Raw genomic sequence first — 21,015 nt, forward strand, 5'->3', positions numbered from 1 at the left:
GTTAAAATTTCTTTTTACTAAGACTTGAGGGTATCCATTTACTTCACAATTAAGAGCACAGCACCTACAAATGTTCAGCTAAACAGATTGTTAATTGGTATGTGTGCTTTAGCTTTCCTGTGTAAATAGAAAATGTTCCTCCTCAAACTGAATGGTTCAAAGGTTCACGTTATCTTCCTAGCATTTCTCAGGTTACTAACTTTTTTCTTTTTTCTCTCCTCAGTGTCCAGACATTTACTGATAAAGATTTTCACACCCTGTGTTATCTTTTCTATTCTCTGCTCTGCCGAAAGCTTTTGCCTCTGTAGAAATCAGTGCTGAAGGTTTTCTTCAGAGGTGGGAAGCAAAAACTGAGCTAGCATTAGAGCAAAATATTCCATAACAAAGAAAGCAATCTTACATCAGTAATAATCTTAAACAGAGCAGAAAAATGTTATGAAACACAAAACCTTACTGTTATTATTTGTGATACTTAAGATCAGTATTTGGTTTGGTTAGTTCTTGTGTATGTGCCTGAGATTCTCTCCATCAGTAAGTTACTTTTGCTTACACTTCTCTGAACATTTCTATCCAGTTAACCTGAATCCTCAAACTCCCTTGAGATTGTCTTTAGATAAAATTAAAAGCATAACTGCTTGATAAACGGGAGCATTCCTCTGTAAACTTACAATACAATGTCAGCACTTCCATAATCTGGTTTCTGCGTGGAATTTAATGTATCAGCTGTGAATAGCTTATGACCTGTTCCATAATGTGGGATTCATCTAACTAAATGCAGATGCAGCTGTGCCAGTCCCTCGTTACAAGTCTGCAGAGATGAACAGGAACCTTCAGGGTTCGCTTCACCTCATGCCAAAGTAGACGTATAGAGTGCTTACATTGCAACCTACCTTTGTGTATTTTTCTCCACTTAAAAAATGAGACATTGCTCATTTTTCTCCTCTACCTTTTGCAAAGAACCTTAGGCTGGTTAGCTCGGATGCCTATGCCTATCACAACCAAACTTTCAAGCTGAGTTAGGATGCCATAACCAGAGACCACTTCTGTTCTCTGAAACATGACTGAATTTTTACTCAAGTTTCTCTTTGATCATGCTCTTCTCAAGTAAAGGCTGTTGAAAAAGTGGCCAGTAAATGGCCAGAACTCTAGACTTCTTGGGAAGTAGCCTGGACATGCTGCCAAACTCATTAGTTCCTGTGGAATTGTGCAAAGGTCAAGAGGTCTTTAGAAATCCATTTCCTAAGACACAATCTATGACCTTGATGTATCAATCAAGGGTAAAGCTAATTTATTGCCACCACAAGAGAGAACACCCCGTTCAGTGTCCTTTTAACTGGCTACCTGCTTGACCCCAGTTTAGCCACAGAACATAAACGATTCTCCACAGACTCCATGTAGGATTGTCAATGAAATCAATTAATATAAAGTATTATCAACAGCTACAATCATTCCTAAGCATGCGTATTTACAAAGATCATTTTTTGGTTAAACACTTGTTTCTGTCTCACATTCACATACTTGAAGCCCTCATCAGATGTCCTGTTTAAAGTCTACTATGACTTGTGGGTTACCTTCTGCTGAGGCTGATCACGCTCAGCAGCAGCTGATGCGTCCTCAAAAGATTCATCAGCTTGGGAAGAGTTTCTGGAAACATACAGAACTTCTCAGCCAGCCTGCGTGTTTGGAGGATTAAGCAGCGCTGGCATATGAGCTAAACATAGCCGTGTTCAATAATGTACCGTTCAGACTGAAAATGGGAGCACTGAGGATGACGCTGCGCGTCAGCACACATGATGAGAAGGCAAAGACGATGAACAGCAAGGCAGGTGACAGCAGCACTGAGGACAGCATCCTCACACTTAGGACTGCCATACTCAGCAAAGGTGGACATGGCAGGCAGCCACACATCCCAGGAAGCAGCACTTTGCCAGGGAATGAACTTCAGGGTGCTGTTAGAAAGGGCTGTAAGTCTAACGCTTGAAGCCTTGGCTCAGTTTCCTGAAAAACTGAAGAGGCGAGGCATCTGTAAAGTCCAACCACAGTGTTTATACCAAACGATGTACTACGAAGAGGATGTTCGGGAATAACAGGGTTTTGATAGGAGTCTATTTTTACTTTCTTACTTCCAAATTAATATGAACACCTCTTCCCCTCAATAATTATAGCATAAAAGCAGGGTTTTTTTAAGACAAAAGAAACTGCAAATTTATTGAACAACACAAAATCAGCATTTATTAAAATTCATAATTCAAATTGCATTTGATTATGCAGAGTTAAACAATTAGCAAAACAATCTGAAGACTCTGAACTATGGAAAATTCTGAAAAAAACCCCCAGACATTCTAATAGACAGTACCTAAAAATTCAGCTGGCCTATTGCATTAAATACAAACAGTGATCACAAAGTAAAACTGGTAACCGCCCTGGAAAGCATACTAAATAAGTCTAAAGGTTTATCTATTTCACCATGATTTATCAGTAGCCTGGTTAAAACCAGCACTTTTTAAAACTCTGCTGCATACCTATATACACCTTAAAATCAGAAAAAGTTTCTTTTTAATAAAATTTTCCTTGTAATAAAAAAATTTCTTTGTAATAATAATTCTTTAACATACTGTTTCTGAGTATTTTAAGACTTGCAGCTTACAGTTTCTCTGATCCTCTATTAAAGCTCTGAACTGCTTGAATTTAAGACTACAAATATTTCTGAGAATTCGTTCATTTTAATTATTTTAAAGCAAAATGAAATTTTCTATTGATCATTACAAATTGCTTTAGAATGGGCATGTTCTTTTACAACTCTTAATTACTGTAATTAAGATTTCTGCACGTTAATTAGAATTGTTTTGGCATGGCATATTCCACCCCTCTATGTCGTCTCTCTCAAAATCTGTAAGCACACACACTCCCCCTTCCCCCATAGCTGGTATATGGAAATAAGGAAAAGAACTTTCTAGAGTACAGCCAAATTAAAACCAAGCTATATAACTCCATAAAGTAAAGATGAACATAAACCCAATTTAGACTTTTTTTTTTTTTTTTAAATTTTTAGAACATTAAATATCTCAGCCAGAGACAGGAAATATTCATGACATATGTCAGTAAAATAATGAAAATACTTAAGAAGGAATGAGATTTCTATGATGATAGATAGTATGACTAAGTAAAAAAAAAAAAATATTAAAGAGAAATCTAACCTTGTTTTAACTTAAGGCATGAGAAATAACATACCTTAACCTGAAAAAACCACACTGGATGAATAGCTCATATGCCAACTAATGTTAGTCGCTCCTACTTTAATTACCCTAACAGTTTTATCTTTTGTAGCCCCTCCAATTTGTATATTTTAAGTATTTCTCAGGAACTGTTGGAGATGGGATGTAGAACACCATCACTCTCAAGAGTTTCACTCTCTGAGCGTTGCAGTGAACTGTAAGTTAGCAAAACTCTGCACATCTTAAAATAGAGTGGGAAACACAAACCCTGGGACAGAATATGGACTGCAACTTTACTGCATGTCACTTGGGATCATATAATTTTTTCCCTTCTACATTACTTCTGACTAACACTCAGCTAGGCTGTAATTTATGGCCTACCAGTATGACTGAAAGAGCTATTTGGCCTTTGGTAAGGGAGAGGATATTCCAGGTTTAATTGAGTACATAAAATTCTACTTTGTGCCCTCTTGAGTGTTCCGTGGAAACTGTGGCTCACTGAGGTGGACAGCAACTGTCAGGAGTGTACTTACTGCATTGAAGTTGGGGAAGAGATTGACGGCTGCGGCAGTGTCCAGAGGAAACGGAAGAAATGGTTTAATATCCAACGATGGCTGCAAAGGTGGAGCAGGAGGACGCACTAGGGCTGGAAGAGCAGGGCTCTGGCATGTACCACCTACATGTGGAAAGAGACAGAAGGCATTCAGCAAGTGCTATGATTACGGGATGGGGGGGGGAGGAAAACAAAGCCAACACAAAAAAATCAATACTAAAAAGCCAATATTGGATTAAACAAATACTTTTTAATTTATCCACAAATTACTGCATCACTGAAAAAGAGCACAGCTGACTCAGTGCCTGTTGATTATAATTCTTTGCAAGTTTTTGCTTCAGGTATCAATCTATCATTACTTAAAATTAGCTAACAAACCATTTCTCTCCCTGGATTATCTGGAACAATAGTTCAGCACATGTCTGACTTCCCTTTAGGACTTCAGCTAGTCCCATTCTGCTATAATTTCAGTGTTTCATCCCAACCCTGTTGCTCAACCCTCCAAAGGCAAACTGCTCCAGAAGAAAAAGAACAAGTTGTATCATTTGCAGATTTGATTTTTCAATTAAACGTTTGGCCATGGAGCTTACAGCTTCAGAGCCAACCTAAACCTTGCAAACACAACATACCTTGCTGCCTCAACAGTTGATCAACACAAATCTACATTAAGAACAGTTTCAGCAGCCACTGAAATTCTGTTTACGGGAAGGTACCAATGAAGACTTTTTGCTTTTGCAAGGGGTGGAGCTGACTCAGACTCTGTGCAGCAGAAAGCTCCTCCCGGCTAACGCTCCCAACCGCCAGCTCTGTGGGAACATAATGCAAATTAAGAAATCCTCTTGCATACCAATAAGTCGCTACCTGTTTGCAGCGGACCCCATTTTACTTATTTGTTTGTCCCTTGCCACAGCCAGCTAAAAGCTGGAAGGATCCAAGCCTGTTCTTTGCTTCCAATGTCTCCTGTGTTTTGGTTGCACTCCAAAACATCAATTCCCTGTTAATTAAAGACTATTTGGATCCTAGGAAACTGTTAAAATATGCCACTGTTCTTCTAATCTGAGAGGCAGGCAACAGACTGTAAAAACCTGCTGGTAAGAGTCCAAGAAACATTTAAAAAAAACATAAGGGGAGTTTTGCCCCACTCATTGAACAGAGACACAGGCAGACAAACAGAGGGAGAGATCCGAAATCGGTTTCTTTTTTTCCTTCTCATACATACAGACACTACATTAAGACAAGCTGCATACGTTCTTTAAGAGCTCAAATATACAGTAGTCAGAATGATATACAGAATCTTTCCATATTTGGCCAGCAAGTCTGCTAACAAGGTTTGCCATTGATTGCATCTAATTGAAGGCTAACAGCACAGGATTTAATTAACCAGTTGTAGCAGATCTTCCACGGTTCTGCTTCTAGGTATAAAATCAGCTGGAGCCAGATTTTCAAAGACAGTATTTTCTGCCAACTTTCATTGAAAGGAAAATATTACCCACTAGTAAACTAAAGGTATTGGATTAGGATTCACTCCAATTTCACACTAGTTTTTGCCCTAGAGTAACTGCCATTTTTTGAGTAATTTCTACATTTACTTGAGTGTATGGGTGTACCAAATCACTCTTCAAGTGCCTCAGCTAAGGATACGGGCGACTGAAAAGCAGAGGACAAGCAGCTCTGCTTTTCATAGCTCATCAGCATAGAATCATCAAGTATTTAGTGACTGCCATTGGTTTGGCAATTGCTACAATCGCTACATTCCCATGGAATTATTATTAAAAGAGTGTAAAAATAAATTTAGCAGGTCAGAACGACAATAGGGTAGCGTTGAACATGCCAGTCTTACCGCCCCTGAACAGGAAAGCCCCATGAAGATAGTTCTTTTAGATGCTGGAAACACTTATTTTTTCTCACATAAGGATTTCAGAGATCATGAAGGGAAGAAGTTACTCCTACTAATAAAAACCTTAGTAAGAAGTCTCCAGGTTGCACCCAAGATTGTAAAGAATCACACAGAAATGCCAAGGAGAGCGTTTGCCTGGCAATAGCGAAGGCTCTGAAGCTGATTAAACATCCTAAAGCTCACAGATGCCAAAGGAAACTGGACTGAGAAATACCACCTACGCCTGGGGACCCAGCTCATCGAGCATATTATCCCAGTGCTACGGAGGAAAGCCTCGCAGGTTCGGATCGCATAGAGCAACAGCGTTGCCATCCCATACTCTTGTAGGATACCATGCCACGAAGGATGAAATCTTCCTATTCTGTGATCCTTCCCTGTGGCATGACTAGGCACTCATGCACCTGCCGCTGACAGCCAGTGCTGTGCAGTCATCTGGGGACAAGAACATGCTTTAAATGGAAAAATTCATCCAGCTCTGCAGGACCTTGGCGGGGACTCGGAGCCTCTGGAACAGAGTTTAAAATCTACCACAATCCTGGCTACAGTGACACAGAAAATTGGTATGTTCAGGAGTGCAGCTGCTCTCCGTTTTTGCAATAGTATCAGGCATACCCCTTTATGATGGAGCATGTGATAGGTATTCATGAAGTTTGAGATTTTGCTTGAAATAAACATATAGAAAATTTATGGCAAAAATCAGCTTCTCTTTCCATTTAACACGTAAATTTTTCGTCTAGAATCAGCAGTGGAAAACCTGAAGCAATGGCAACCATTTTGTGACTCAGCTTAACTGAAAACCCTTTGGACAACATTTGGGAATGTCAATGTTAGCTAATCCATTAGCCAAGGGATGGAGAGGGGTAGAAGCCCACTGGGAAGAGTTCTTCGGAAGCACATACAGATAGTCTTACTGTAAAGGAAGCAATATGAAGGCAGAAATGGTGACAAAAGGAGAACACGAGAACTGAGAAAGCCAAACTGAAGGTAAAGAGAGGTGCACTAAAACTCATAAAGCAGAATTTACTTTGTAAGTAAGTGGTGCTATGTGTGACAACAGCACACTTCGAAAACTACTATAGCAAGACACAGGTCCCTTTTAGTTATCCCGTGTTACTAAATGCTGGATCAAGGTGAGGAACCATAAAGATTGCTTATGTCTGTTTTGGTGTTCTGCATGATGAGCTTCTACAGAAAGACCTCCATAGCTCTCCCTGTGCAAGTGCAAATGCTGATCAGTACCCAAAGAAGGCTCAATGTCAGCCTTTTTACAGACTTTCTACCAGCAAAGTCTAGAGTTCCACTTTGACCAATACAACGAGAATAACATCCCACACCACTGACAGGCTTTGTCCACAGTCTGTGCTTGATGCTTTACATTATCACTTGAAGTTCTCATACACATCCTTGCTAAAAATTAGCTGCATGCACGGCCTGACTTCCAGATGTTTGGGAGATGTAACAGTCCTCCCAAAATGTAGGGAAGTAGAGGTCTAAAGTTACATTTTATGAGTAGTGTGCTAAAATTTCTTAACGTAGGAGGATAATAACATATTTACTAATTCCAGTGTTACAAGTTAGTGATAGTATAATGTCTTTCAAAAGAAGAGTCTTTGCAGCCCATTCAGATGACAAATGGGAGATGAATGTTCCAGATGTTCGAGAAATTCATGTCAACGTTTTAACGTTAATTTTCTTTGTAGGAAGAACAGGAATAATACAACTTAGAAGCTTAATTAGCTCAGCATTTTAACCAAGATTGAAGTAATCATTCGTTTCTTCAATTTTCAGGCAATTTAAAATACAAGCAAGATAATCTCTTGGCCAGAGGCACTGGCAATACATCCAAGGTAAGCATGAGCAAACGAGTTTGAAGAAAAGCTTGCTACAAACCTTTGCCCCTTCCTATATCTCACTGAGACAGTTTGTGAGAACTCCCCCAGTGTCAATCAAACCATGGACTTTTACACATGAATGCACTTTTGCATCTCCAGCTGGGGGCAGACATCTTGCCCTATCACTAGATAATCTGTTTTGCAATACAGCATCACACTCTGAGCACAGCCAGCCTATGTGGTACAAAGCCACACACACGATGTAAGGTTCATGCTCTTTGTGGCACAGCTTACTCAAGCGGTTCTCCTTCAGAAACCACGGGTGATATGAACTTTCACTACAACACTTTTCTTGCCTGTACCATGAACCAAGGGAAGACAACAAAAACATTCAGATGAAAAGATGGTTCCTGCAGGTTCAGTCTTAAACTGTCCATTCCATAAGGAATTGTCACATTTTATTCATTTTGAGTTGAAATGCGAATAAATACTATGTGTTGTTCCTCCCCCCCGCCCGGTTTTGACTTCAGAGACCATGTTTCACTACAGAATTGAAAACAATTTAAAATGAGAAGCCATTCAGAAAAGAAGAAACCAGATTTCTTTAAAAATGCTAAAGTTGTGACCTTATACTACAGACACTTTTATCAATTCTTTACAAAAAATTAACACCTTCTGGGGAAAATTTGTGTTTTCAATGTAACAGCATCTTCTGATAAGAAAGTCTTGCATGCAAATTTTTGTGCTCCTTTCACCTGAAATATCCCTCAGGTCAGTGCTAATAAAGAGTATAAATAGCTGTAAGTACCACCCCTAAAGTTTGATTTAAGAGAGGCACAAAGACTGAAAATACACAAAGGAAACAAAAGCAAACAGTCTTAGAGTAAACAGGCATCATAGAAGAGGGTGGTGTTTTTTTTTTTTTTTTTTACACACAGGATAATAACTAACAAGTTTCCTTAAGATCCCTGTCCCTCAGGTCCCCTAACAAACAGCTCAGCAATTTGGCAACTACATAATGCTGCATTTTGTGACTTGGCTATAGCGAAAGAGATGCTGCATCTTCTCCTGCATAGCCTTTCTTCATGCACGCTCTCATTTCCAATCCTTTAAATTCAACTGCAGGTTTAGTTTCCAGAAAAAGAATCACCAGATCTATTATCTAATAGCCTCTCCTATGGAAATATCAAGCCCAAATTTTGCAGACACAAACAGTGTAAATATTTTTTTGCAGGGCATTTGGAACATGGAGGTATGTAAACTGGGCAGGAACTCTAAACTAATACCTCATTAATCTAAATCTTCTGCAGTTCTTCCATCTCTAACTATTACCACCATAAACACTTGAGTGAAAAAGCAAATCTCTGCAGAATTCTATTTTCATTCCTTCATTACTCTGCAATTCTTTCCTTCTTGGCCACGTTTACAGCCATTTTCAATACATCAGACAGCCTAAACTAATGTTCAATTTCCCTTCCATCCTGCAATCTGAGTTTGTTTTCAGTATTATAACTTGGTTTCTCCAAGATATGGATATTCCCAAATTTTCTACCCCATCTCACGCCTCTCCCGGTATTTCCATGACAGCTTATTTGAGGTTAACACAATACACATATTCTGCCTTGGCAGAAGCTGAGAGAACCTTTCAGCTGGTATGACTCAGTGGAGTAGATGGGAATGTACCACTGGTTTCCAACTTAAAAGTTAAGTTCTAGGTAACTTAGAAATGTAACTTCAAAAAGTATCATTAATATTTTTTATATAGGATCCTAACACCTGACAGTTCACAGCCAGTAAGCATTACAATATATCCTAGAGCCAAAAGAGGATTATTTTTTACTAGAAAATTTTCAGGAAAACTAACTGGCTATTTTAAAGTAGAAAAGTGAAGGGGTATGTGGGGAGCTCATGTTCTGTCTTATAAACGCTAAGAACTTCCATTTGGATAACTCATTGTCAGCTAGAACTTTAGTTCATTATGAATTTAATTTGCCAGTGGGCCAAAGAAAAGTGTATCTGAAAGGATCTTCTTCAAAAAGACAATAAAGACATAAGCAATTAAAAACAATAGTCTAGCCATGACAAATAATGAACTTGCTTTACCTAAAATATTAGCTATCACATTTAGGTCTTCAGACAATCAGATAAAATGGGAATTAAAGAAATCTAAAGACAAAAGAATAACCTTCTCTAGGAGATAACAATGTGACGTGAATTGTAGATGTCGCTTTTAGGAATTAGCTTAATGTAATTTGTCATGACCTCTACTCACTAGGGTACTCCCTTTCATCACTGTATGATAGTCTTTATTTTTGCAACAGATATGTTTAAAACCAGCAGTTTTTACAAAAAGTAAGTTCAGTTCCATAGTTAGTACCAGTGACCTAATCTGACATGGCAAAATAAACTTCCCCTAATCAACAAACTACTTACTAATAGTTATTACACTCCTCAAGTGACTAAAATATGAACTCAGCATATGGAAAATTATTTAACACTCAACCTGTACCTTCTATGTGCATAAACAGATACACTTTTAAGTATTTAATTTTAATAGGCTACATATTCTTCCATATGGACTGAAAGGACATATGTGTGAACAAATAACATGATGCCTGTTGAGACTGTATTGCTCAGAAAATCTATCTTTGGACCATTTGTGTTAGAACTCTGTTCCTTTTAAGTTTTTGTTGTTGTTTTGTGTGTGTGTAGTTTGTGTCTTGTTTTTTTTCCTCCTTTTTTAAGAAGGGAAAATGAGGATGCAGGTTTTGACTCCTGCATCACAGACTTTTTTTTGGAGAGCGCTTTCATTATATAATAATTTAAAAAATATTCTAAAAATGAAGATGCCCACATTTAAATACAATATTGTTTCATATAATCCCTCTTAGTTTCAGCATGAAAAATAAAACCCCCAACTGTGTTAAATATTTGACATCCACTAGAAAACAACCCTCAAAATGGGGTTCCAACCACACCAGCCCAAATCCCGCTGACTCTCCTGAGGCAACTGGAGGATCAAGTACACTGTGTGGCAATACAAGCATTCCTTTCATAGGTTTTGCTGTTAGTAATGTTAACAGTGGATAGTCACTTTGAAGAGGATGAATGCAACGCCGTCTCAGCTGTGGAGATCTGAGAGCAATTGATTTTTCAGTTCACTGGCCAAACCAAAAAATAAAGACAATTGGTCGGGGGGGTATCGTTGTGTCAACTGAAACACTTCTTTCACCCAAAATGAAATCCTATAGTTTGTACTTGGGTACTTTACTGGTTTTATTATTTAAATATTAGCAAACACAACTTAAAACTACTAATTACAAAAATATTTTCAAGTATTTTCTAATCCCTTTCCCTTTTTTCCTCCCTTCCCCCCTCCCCTCCCCTCCTTTTTTACAAAACAAAAAAAGTAAAACTCTTCCAGTTTGGCATGAATCAGTACCCACTATTTATTTAGAGGGTGGATTTTTCAGCACATACACTATTCACCTGGAAAGTTTGAATCAGCTCTAGTCATCTGCTGCTATTCAAAGTATTATTTTGTCTAGAGACAATATTTATTCTGTGATTCCTGCAAAGTGAGCTGTTTTAGAAAAATAATTTTTTTTTATTAGTATTATTATTAGTTGTAGAAGCCTGCAGTTATGCATCATACTGGGGTTTTTAAGTGTCTTTTCTTTCACACTTATTAGCATTTTGAAAAACATACAATCATATATAATGATACAAAAATTTTGCTTGAAAAATGTACCTTTCTATACACCTAAAGGAGTAGATTTCTCTTTTCATTGTGAGAATCCGGAGAAACTCCTATTACAGTGCTGGACTAGAAAAATAGAGCGACAACTTTGCACGAATACTCTGGTATCTATTATCTGCTTTCACTATTATCCTTACTTTTAGTAAACAAGCTCAGGTTCCTCCTCCCTTCTTGCTACCTTCTTCCCTTCTGTTCCTCTGCCATTATCCTTCTGCATTAGCAGACACGTGGGTCCAGGTAACAGACAATTAAGTCCCATCTGTCTGAACAGGGTCAAAGTGCACAGCACTCTGCAGACCTTACCCACCTCAGGCCACGAGGACTTTAATGTTACAGCCTCCATAAACCACAGAAAGTATCATCCTTTCCCCCAAATATCTAGGAAATGCTATGGCTCACAGGAGACATTAATTTTTTTTTATTTCTTTTTTTTGTTAAATAAAACCTACTGAAAAACCACAATCTCAACTTCATTACTTAACACTGTCTAGCAATGAATTCCAGTACCTCACTACAGGCTACTTCTATGGATTATAAATTGGACAAGAGCAGCAACTAAGCTTTTCATTTCAGCAACATGACCCACCTAATTGAGCTCTTTGGAATCCTTTGAAGTTTTATTCCAGTTGGTCAGACAAATTTGGATGATTTTTTTCCCTATTGGAAGCTGTTGGATCACTGAAAATTAAATGATCCAAAATGATTGTTCCCCTTTCTGTAAAGTTCTGGCTGTTTCTAGTAGAAGGAAACAATAAGAAATTGTCCAATTTGGCCATGTTGCTTATTGCCAGCTGCCTATACCAAGCACCAGCGATGCCAGCTATCAGGGAATCAGAAAGCCCAAGACTGCAGCATCGTGTCTTTGGAGAAGACAAGCAAATAAAACGCCCATGAATCTCAGCTCTCCTCATTGAGAATGGAGGAGCTTTTCACTTCCATTTGCTTTAAAAAACAAAACCAAATATGAAATACTCAGCAGCCTTATTTTTCTCAGTTACCAATTCTGATATTAATTCTCTGGACATTTCTACCCAGCAAGATTGTCTCCATTTATCCCCATTTTTCAGCTAGGAACCTAGGACAGACAGTGTAAGTCACCTGCTCACAAGTCACGCGGTAATCTGTGGCAGGGCAAAGCACTGAGCCCTAGGTCCCTAAATTTAGTGCTCTGAGCACTGCAATATCCTTCCCTGGTTTTAGTCTAGTAGTGACCTGAACGCACTTTCACTCAGACGTCAGTCATCTCACGATAGCGAAGACAATGTCCAAACTTGTTCTTCCCTCCCAGCCATGAATGCCAGAGGGGAGAAGAGTGAACTGGTAAGTCTGCACCAATAACTCTCTACACTTGGCAAACTATGTATTCCCAGCTCTACTCTGCAGCTCCTTCTCCTACTGCTCATGTTTTATAAAACTTAAGAAAGTGAATCCAAGGAAGCAAAAATCCTGCCTTGCCTAAGTGAGCTAGAAATACATATAGACATTCCTATCACCGAGCAGTAATGCCAGCCCAGAAAAGTTTGTCTGGGTATCAAGGGAAAAACAGCTTTCCCCTTTCTTCTCATGACCGTAAAGGTCTTCATCTTGGCTGTAGCTATTCCCACATACAGCAGCTACCCACAGTATGATCTCCAGCCTGCACTGAAAAGATGTACAGACTCAGACTAAGGTGCATTTGAGGTGTGTGGGAAGCATGGGTATTTTCAGAGGAGCACTACAACCATGAAGTTAGAGGAAGGGCACAGGGTTACAAATGTGCACTTTCCCGAAATGGCACGTACAGTGTTTCTCTACAGCTTTCAGCAGACAAGGAAACTCCGTGACAGAGACCGCACCATTATTGTCCGGTGCATCATGGATGTCTCCTAACTCATGGGTGAGAGTAGGTCGTTGCTAGCCTCTACTGGAGGGCTACTAGACCTTAACAGATCTAACCAGCTACAGGCCCAGCAAAAATGTTACAAATTAAATTCATTTAAGCATTGAATATCAGGGAAGAAGCAGCTGAAGGGCATTAGGACTTATCACAAAATGTGCTCCCCTGGGGTCACCATCTCCCAATAGATTCAAAAAACCACAAAGATTCAACGCCTCCCACCCCCCAATAAATAAATAAAGCAAAAATACAAGCATCAGCTAAGTATTATAAAAATTAATGTAATTTTAAAGCTTTACACTTTTTGACATTTAAAAAGTCTTTGACCTGGCACATTCTACCGTTGGATTTTTCTGATGTTTTTATAAAGGTCGTGTTTATGGTATAATGAGCACAGATTTCCAGGGGTTATTAATCAGAAGAACACTGTATTGCAAACAGATTTTCAAAGATTTTTTCATTTTTATGACGAATATATTAGCAATTTTAAAAGCACCATTTTTCAAAAGCATGCTTGGTAAAGAAATAATGATTAACTTCTGATGTCTTTAAATGAAACAAGCATACAACTGAGACAAATATACAACTAATATGAAATGGACACACTTTGCTAGTAAACTCTACGATGACAGTGCTATGCAGTCGTGCCTCTTCTGTTTAGCACTGGGAAAGATTAACTTCACCAGGTTTTATTAATAATTCACTGGAAACAGTTTTTACACATTTTTGACTGCATAGAGCAAGAGTAAGTGGAACATAATGCCAACAGTTATTGCATGTTTTCAGAGCATCACTTCACTATCCTGCTAGCTGTCATACCTCTGCTGTTTTACTGAGTAACAGGCAGATCGACTTGGGAAGTGACCGAGTTATGAGAAGATGGCAGAATAGGAGCCAAAGGAGTAATATCTGCCCGGACCAAAACCAGCTCCACAGAGAGAGAAGGGAAGGAGGGAGAGAGGTACATAGAGAAAAGTGTGACAGGATGCCTGTGGTTATGTAGATCCACTTGGCTGCTGGACAGGCGGCACACTGCAATGGACACTGTAATACCTCTGTGAATCTATGCCCGTCTTGCATGGACTGGGCCAAGATTCCCCCCGGATTAACCTCGCATGTTTTGTGCACGTAGGACTGCCTGTATATACATACATTAAAAAAAAATAATAATGCATACTTGCTGAAATAAACCCACATTTTTCATTTTCCTTTCCCATGCATAAAGATGGAAATGCTTACATAACCCATCAGAAACTATTACAGTCCCAGAATTTTTGATTCACAAAAACCCCACAGATATGTTTAAAACTGTCAGGTTTATAGTCTTTCACAGGTAGGCAAAAGAGCAAGTGGAATCGTTTCTTGTTGAACATTGAAAAAGTAGAGTGGAACCAAAAGCACAGGATTTAAATATGGATAATGAGCACAGCCACAGCAGACAGAAGTGAGTTTTAAAGAACCAGCTCCTGGACATAAAGCACTATTCAGTTTCTGCTGGCTTGAAAGATACTTGTTAAATTATACACCATGTCATCATTTTTCCTATATGTATTCCTAAATCAAAAATACTTCAAGTTATTTGACTAAGGAACGTTTCCCACCAATGGGGGAAACATTTCATTCAGAGTGGGAAATAAGGTATCTGACGTTCCTACAGAAAAGTAAACCAAACAAGCAAACATGAATATCTTTCATACTATTCTTTTTCAGGATGTAAAGCCAGAAAAAAACTATTACATCATGTGGCCTGATTGTCTCTAAACCTCAATCCATTACTTGTCATAAAAATTCTACTATACTTTAATGAAACTAAACTAGTTCAGCCCTCAGGAGATGGAGTTGTTTGTGCAAAAAAACCCAAGAGCCTGAGGCTCTATCTGGGACTAAGACTTTCTGGAAAAAGCAGCTGATGAAAAATTGAAGTTATCCTAGCAGGCAACCCATGCTTTGTATTGAAAAGCAAAGAAAAACCAGATGGTTCTTGGCAGTCTGCTGTCCCCACAGACACAGGGGAAGAGAGGGATAATGTTTAGTTAACTGTTAAGTTGGAACCTTACTGGAATAGAATTTTATGCCACCTCAGAGCACACAGGCACTGTGTCCATCAATGACTAATCTCAGGATTTTCATCTGCAGGCAATTAAAAAAGAAAGAAAAAACAAACAAACAAAAAAAAAGAGAGACCAAAAAAAAGCCAATTGCACTCTGGGGAGAAAAAGAGATAAAAGATTTTTCTAAGTACCACCTGAATACTTGAAGATTAGATTAGAATCATCCCCTACAGTATTAAGCAGTTGAGGTCAGCTTACATCACATTGTCTTATGGAAATGTGAAATCAGATGTTGCTTTTTTGCCCCGTTGCCCCTGTGAAGGTTAACTGCAGTGACTACAATATAGCACATCGGAACAGAGCATGTACAGTACCAATATAGCGTGAAGAGATGAGTAACTTAATTCAACAGAAATTTGCAGATCATCACCAATTTTCTTACAACCTTTGCTTTGCTGTACCAATCAACACATCAGCCGTTCTTTATTTGTCTGACAAAAACTAGGGATGCAAATGATTAGCAGTTCTGGATTGCAGTATGGAGTTTTGAGTTCAGCAAAGGGTCACCCACGAAAGGAGAGTAGGTGCTGATAAGGCATAAAACCCTCAAGATGATGTTAAAGGCAAGGAGTTTGCATCAAATTTGGGAGGGAGAAAAGTGGAGAGGAAAGAAAGGGAAGCTAAGGGGAAGTAAGATGGCAGCAGGCAGAACAAGAATGGAAATAAAAGAATGGGATGTTGGAAATCAATGGGAGAAATTTGAACCTTGGCCAGAATCAATTAAACAGATGTTTTATGGAAATTCTATATCCAGGCACAGATTTAGTTTTAATAAAGTTTAAATAGGACATGTTATAACATACTTAAAAAGTAATAGCTGTATTGTATCTAGAAAATACTATCATTGCCAAAAACTATTTATTGCACTCACACACTGCTTTTGTACAATTCAAATGACTTTTCTTTTTTATTTTATTTTTAAACAGAGATAAATATGTGTCATTTGATATGCTGGGAAACAGTTTCTAGGTTATAATTCACATCATATTCTGACGAATAAATGTTTTTATTTCCTTCCAAAAACTGTGGCATTGTGCTTGCATAGACAGAGTTACAGTCAAGAAAACAGATATTCCATAAACTAGTAAGTCTGTATATTCAAAACAGTGTAAGCAAAAAAACACACCATGATGCAATGTAACAGATAAAGATATATAAGGAAGTTTTATTAGGACTCAGGAAAATCAACATTTTCTTCACATCTATGACAAACGTCACATGAACATATTTTATATAATGTTCTGCAAGAGTACTGGTCCCTACATACTAATGCTGTGGAGCCAGAGTTGAATCCAACTCCCTACAAATCAGAGCAGGGAAGACTGTCAAAGATGATAACGAAAGGTGATCCTGCAAATGTCTTATGGTATAATGAGCTCCTTCCAGTGTCTTTGGTGGCAGAGACATCAAAATCTGGTCCTGGGTGAGGCTCCATGAAAATTCACATTTGAGTAACGCTTTGAGTTGCCAAAAAAAAAAAAAAAAAAAAAGAAAAAGAAAAAAATAAAGAAGCACAAATATCAAAGGCACAAGGGCTTGAAATAACAGTTTGACTAACTCTCCGAACATTTAAATGCTCCACTGCACAAGCAGGCTACCTTCATTCTCACTAAGAGATCCCAGCCATGACCCTTCTGCAGCAGAGAATAACAAGACAAAACAGACTATCTTGGATTCGCTTTTATAAAGCTGCCTCTTTGTTCTCCGTCATAGAGGACCAGTTTGAAACCATGTTTTATGCCAGTAAGAAATAAGAACCCCATCTCCCTTGAATCAGGCTTTGGTGTTGCACATGCCCCTGCAATGACAGTCACAGACAACTAATCGTAACTATTCTTCTGTGGCATTTTGGCTTACGCTTTGCTTCAAGCTGCCACTGCTTGTGAATAGCAAAGGGAGAGAAAACACTGTCAAACAGAACTTTATTCTGTGTTGCAAAGTTCCATCAGAATTTGCCTTCTCTGCAGATCTATACGTAAGCTACACTCTCACACCTACTTATTATGGAAGCAAATCCTCATAAATGTTTCAAAAATTGAAAGAAGTTAAGCTCTGTATTTTAGTTAAAGGCTCATATTGAAGCCTGCTCTGTAAGCCCCCAACGCCTCAGGGAAATGTCCCAGGAGTTGGGCTGTTGACTAACTGGGGACACTTGCACAATAATGTCTTTTTTGGAGCAGTTTAGATTTGTGTAAATGTTTATTCACTTCATGAAAGAATTTAGCCTGGGTTTCCAGCAGCCCACAAAAATCCCTTGAGCACAGGGCTAGTGTCTTTCTGGGAAAGTGAATACATTCCTTTTCAGTGGAGAAGTTCTAACAAAATGGCTATTTATAAAGAAGGGCTATGGAAACTTCAGTTTTGGCAAGCTTACACCTGATGGAGCTGATTTAGGCAAATGCTTTGAGAGCTGGAATATGCAGCAGTTAGTGGGTTGACTGTCCTTCTCTTGATACTTGTGAAAACGCTGGCAGGTCCGTCTTTTGTACTCTATGCAAAACAGGCCCATAATTTAAAAAAAGGTTTTCAAGTAAGGAAAATTATTTCCTGTCATTTTATATAGGTGGGGGGAAAGCACCACTACTTTTGCAGACAAGACACAAAGGACAAAAGAAATTTTTGTCCTATTTTCCAGAAACACAGACATGTCAGGCCCAATTTATCTAAATCATGACATGTTGGATGCTCCAGGCTGCATCCACAGAAACAGATAAAGGCTTGTCCTCCACGGATTTAATGAATGGGAATCCCTGCCACTGGCTAATATAAATTGTGCTTGTTGGTGGGTAATTCTATTGATTATAATCCAGTTACATTTACACATGTAGACATGAGAGTTTTCCGTAAGGTAGCATAAACTACTGGCCAAAAAATACAAACCTAACCCAACAATATATTCATATTTCTTTAAGCTATATGAAATCGGTTATGATTTTTTAGCTTTTCTGCATCCTATCTAGATGTTCTTTAAGAGCATTTTACTATCTTGTGACATAAAATTATTCTATGATAAATACATGTTATTGTTCACCCCATTCAGATTTTTTTCGTCACCCGAAAACCCAAATAAAATCTTTATAGGTTTTGACACAGATTTTTGTCATAAAGTTTCCCAAGTTGACCACACAGCTTGTAGCTGTAAAACAGAAGTCTGCAGGACAGTTTCTCGTGTATCTTTGGTTACCATTTTATACAGCAGAATTTCTAGAAGAATAAAAACAAAACAAAAAAAAACAAACCAAAACACACACACACACACACACACCCCCGTAGTGCTATAAAAAGTGGCAAAGAATGGTCTGCATACTGATTTGAAGTTTCCACTGCTGGCTAGGGATGGCAAGACATGGTGGAAAGGACAAATACTATTAATCTGCATTTTTAGATAAGTCAGGAACAGTCTGAAATCCTCTAAAGAAAAAGGACTATGATAAGAGCTGAAGTAATAGCACCTTTCCTGGCCTGCTGCTCAGGCAGCCTGGCTATGTTCTGATCCTCTATCAAGGATTCTTAAAATGTTAAGGGTCCCTGCCCCAGGAACAAAACATAGGAGATACAAAACATCTAAATACTGTTTTAGGGAGCTCCCTTCTTGTTCATGCAATCACTGTGCTCAGAATATTTACTTACAGAGTTATTAACATTTCACTTTGTGTGCATCACAAATTCTGGTTAGACATTTACCGGTTTTGACTTCACAGTTATTCATGGTCTAAAATTCAGTATTTCTTGAAATAATTGTAAATATATCTAGAACTAAACATGACCCACCTCAATTACTTGAGTTCATTCCATTCAGAGGATAATCTTTCGCCTAACTCATTACTAAGGTGCTCGAAAAAATGAAGCCTTGGGCATAGCACACTAAAACTGTCACTCCACCGCAAAAAGAAAAAGTCTCAGTTGACATGTTTCATTTTTAAGCCTCTCTCTGCTAGAAAGACAAAACAAAACACAAGAACTAACTTTTTTCTGCTGTGTGATACAGTTATTTGAGAGATACTAAAGCCAATGTGTTGGTTTTTTTTGAAAGGCATTGTTCCCAGGCCTTGTAACCATGACACAATAGAATACAGCACCAAGAGGAGAAAAAATCCTGTGCAGACTTTTCTGGTAATTCATATAGATCAGAAGGATCAGAATCATGCAGCTTCATAACATTAAGTCTAGCTATTATAATTCCAGATGTTGTTGAGTATGTTATATAAGGAAGCATTTGCTCTGATCCTTGCAAGTCTTTGCATTGCTTGGCTTTTGAGATGTGAAGTTATAATCACCATATGACTTCTTTGCATCACATTATTTTATGTGTTTCTAATTTTATTACTTTTTCACATTAAAATAGAAAAGTAATCCCCTCAATTTAAGCAACAGACATTTATTTAATTGAATTGTATATCAAATACTTCAAATGATTTCTCAATATGGTTTTATTACATGAGATGAGCAACTCACTCCCCTTCAAACCTTACCGCCTTTGATTTTTAATAAATTTGGTATATTAATCTGATCAGAAGAACTTTACAGTATCTGAGAAGCTAAGAGGGCAAAGCAAGTGCAAAGATCCTTCAACGGAACCATGTGTTGACAAGTTGGATCCCTCCCCCCATCCTCCCACTCTACTGCTAAAGAGTAGAGAGAGCCTCACATACTGCAATCGTCTTTGCTTTCCATAAGAGGTAATCTTACAATACATTTCCAAGAAAATGAAATTATATTAAACCAGTGAAGTGAGCCAACCAATTGTCAGATTGCTATAGAAATGCAAGGATTTGCTAAGCCACAGACAAACCTCAATCCTGCAAATACTTCTGCATATATTTAACTATTCCAATCCCTCCCATCAGTGGAGTGACATCAGAAAAGTTAATTATTTTTTAATTCATGCATGCAGAAGTAGGGTCTATCTCTTGTTTGCATGACTCCATCTGACTAAACATTCAAAATTTTCCTTAACAATGAGTTTTAAACAGAAAGAACTTCTATTCTACTAAAAAGGAACTGAAATTTTAACAAGGGTGAGCAACTGGAAAGATGAATCGAAACCCCGAATACTTCACCCACATCATATACAGGAGAGAATCTGTTTGCATAATCCAGAATTTAGCACTAACTCCTTTAAAAACAAAACAAACCCACAAAACACCAAAATGCACCACATAGGAGAAACGCATCATGAAACTGTAAACACAAGATGAAAATGAAGGTATTCTAAACATATTACCAAAGAAGCACTAAGACTTCCATCTTTTCTTTCTGATGTCACATCTTTAAAAAAAGAATGGGATTATTCCAGAGGCAAGAACATACTACTCGGATCTAGAAATGCCATTAAAAAAAACCCCACAAACTTACAGGAAAGTTAGTGTGTTGAGAAACAGAGACCTATCTCTTCATAATTCCAGTGAGTTCAGGAGATTTACACTGGGTATTAGCTTGAGCTGTAACACTAAAGGACAACTATTGCAGTGCACTGAGTCTGTTTGATTAGAGGTATCAATTCAAGCAACGAGGCAATTTTGCATACAAACCTCTAAGAAACCTGAAACCAAACACAGCTTGCCTGTATAAGGGTTGCATTCCACAGCCCACAGCTCAAGCCAGTTTTACAGATCTGGAGCTGCAACTAAGCATAAATCACCTTATTCACAGCAGAGCGTTTTGGGTGTGTTAACCTGAAACGCTGAGAAAACTTCGGCGGATGTGGGCCAAGCAATGACAAAACTTAAGAATTGCACTCCCTTTTTCAGCCCTAAACCACCAGCGCTGGC

At 38.3% G+C, this 21,015-nt stretch overlaps 1 protein-coding gene across 2 annotated transcripts in view; it reads right to left on the reverse strand.

Moving 5' to 3' along the window:
* Window positions 1-21,015, reverse strand: part of ZNF385D (zinc finger protein 385D) — a 442,255-nt gene that overhangs the window by 138,331 nt on the left and 282,909 nt on the right. For both annotated transcript variants that reach the window (XM_056338160.1, XM_056338161.1), the window contains one exon: window positions 3,749-3,891. In XM_056338160.1, the coding sequence (XP_056194135.1) occupies window positions 3,749-3,891 (143 nt within the window). The remainder of the gene's footprint in view (window positions 1-3,748; window positions 3,892-21,015) is intronic.

Source organism: Falco biarmicus, chromosome 4, assembly GCF_023638135.1.
Source record: "Falco biarmicus isolate bFalBia1 chromosome 4, bFalBia1.pri, whole genome shotgun sequence".
Taxonomy (NCBI): Eukaryota; Metazoa; Chordata; class Aves; order Falconiformes; family Falconidae; genus Falco; species Falco biarmicus.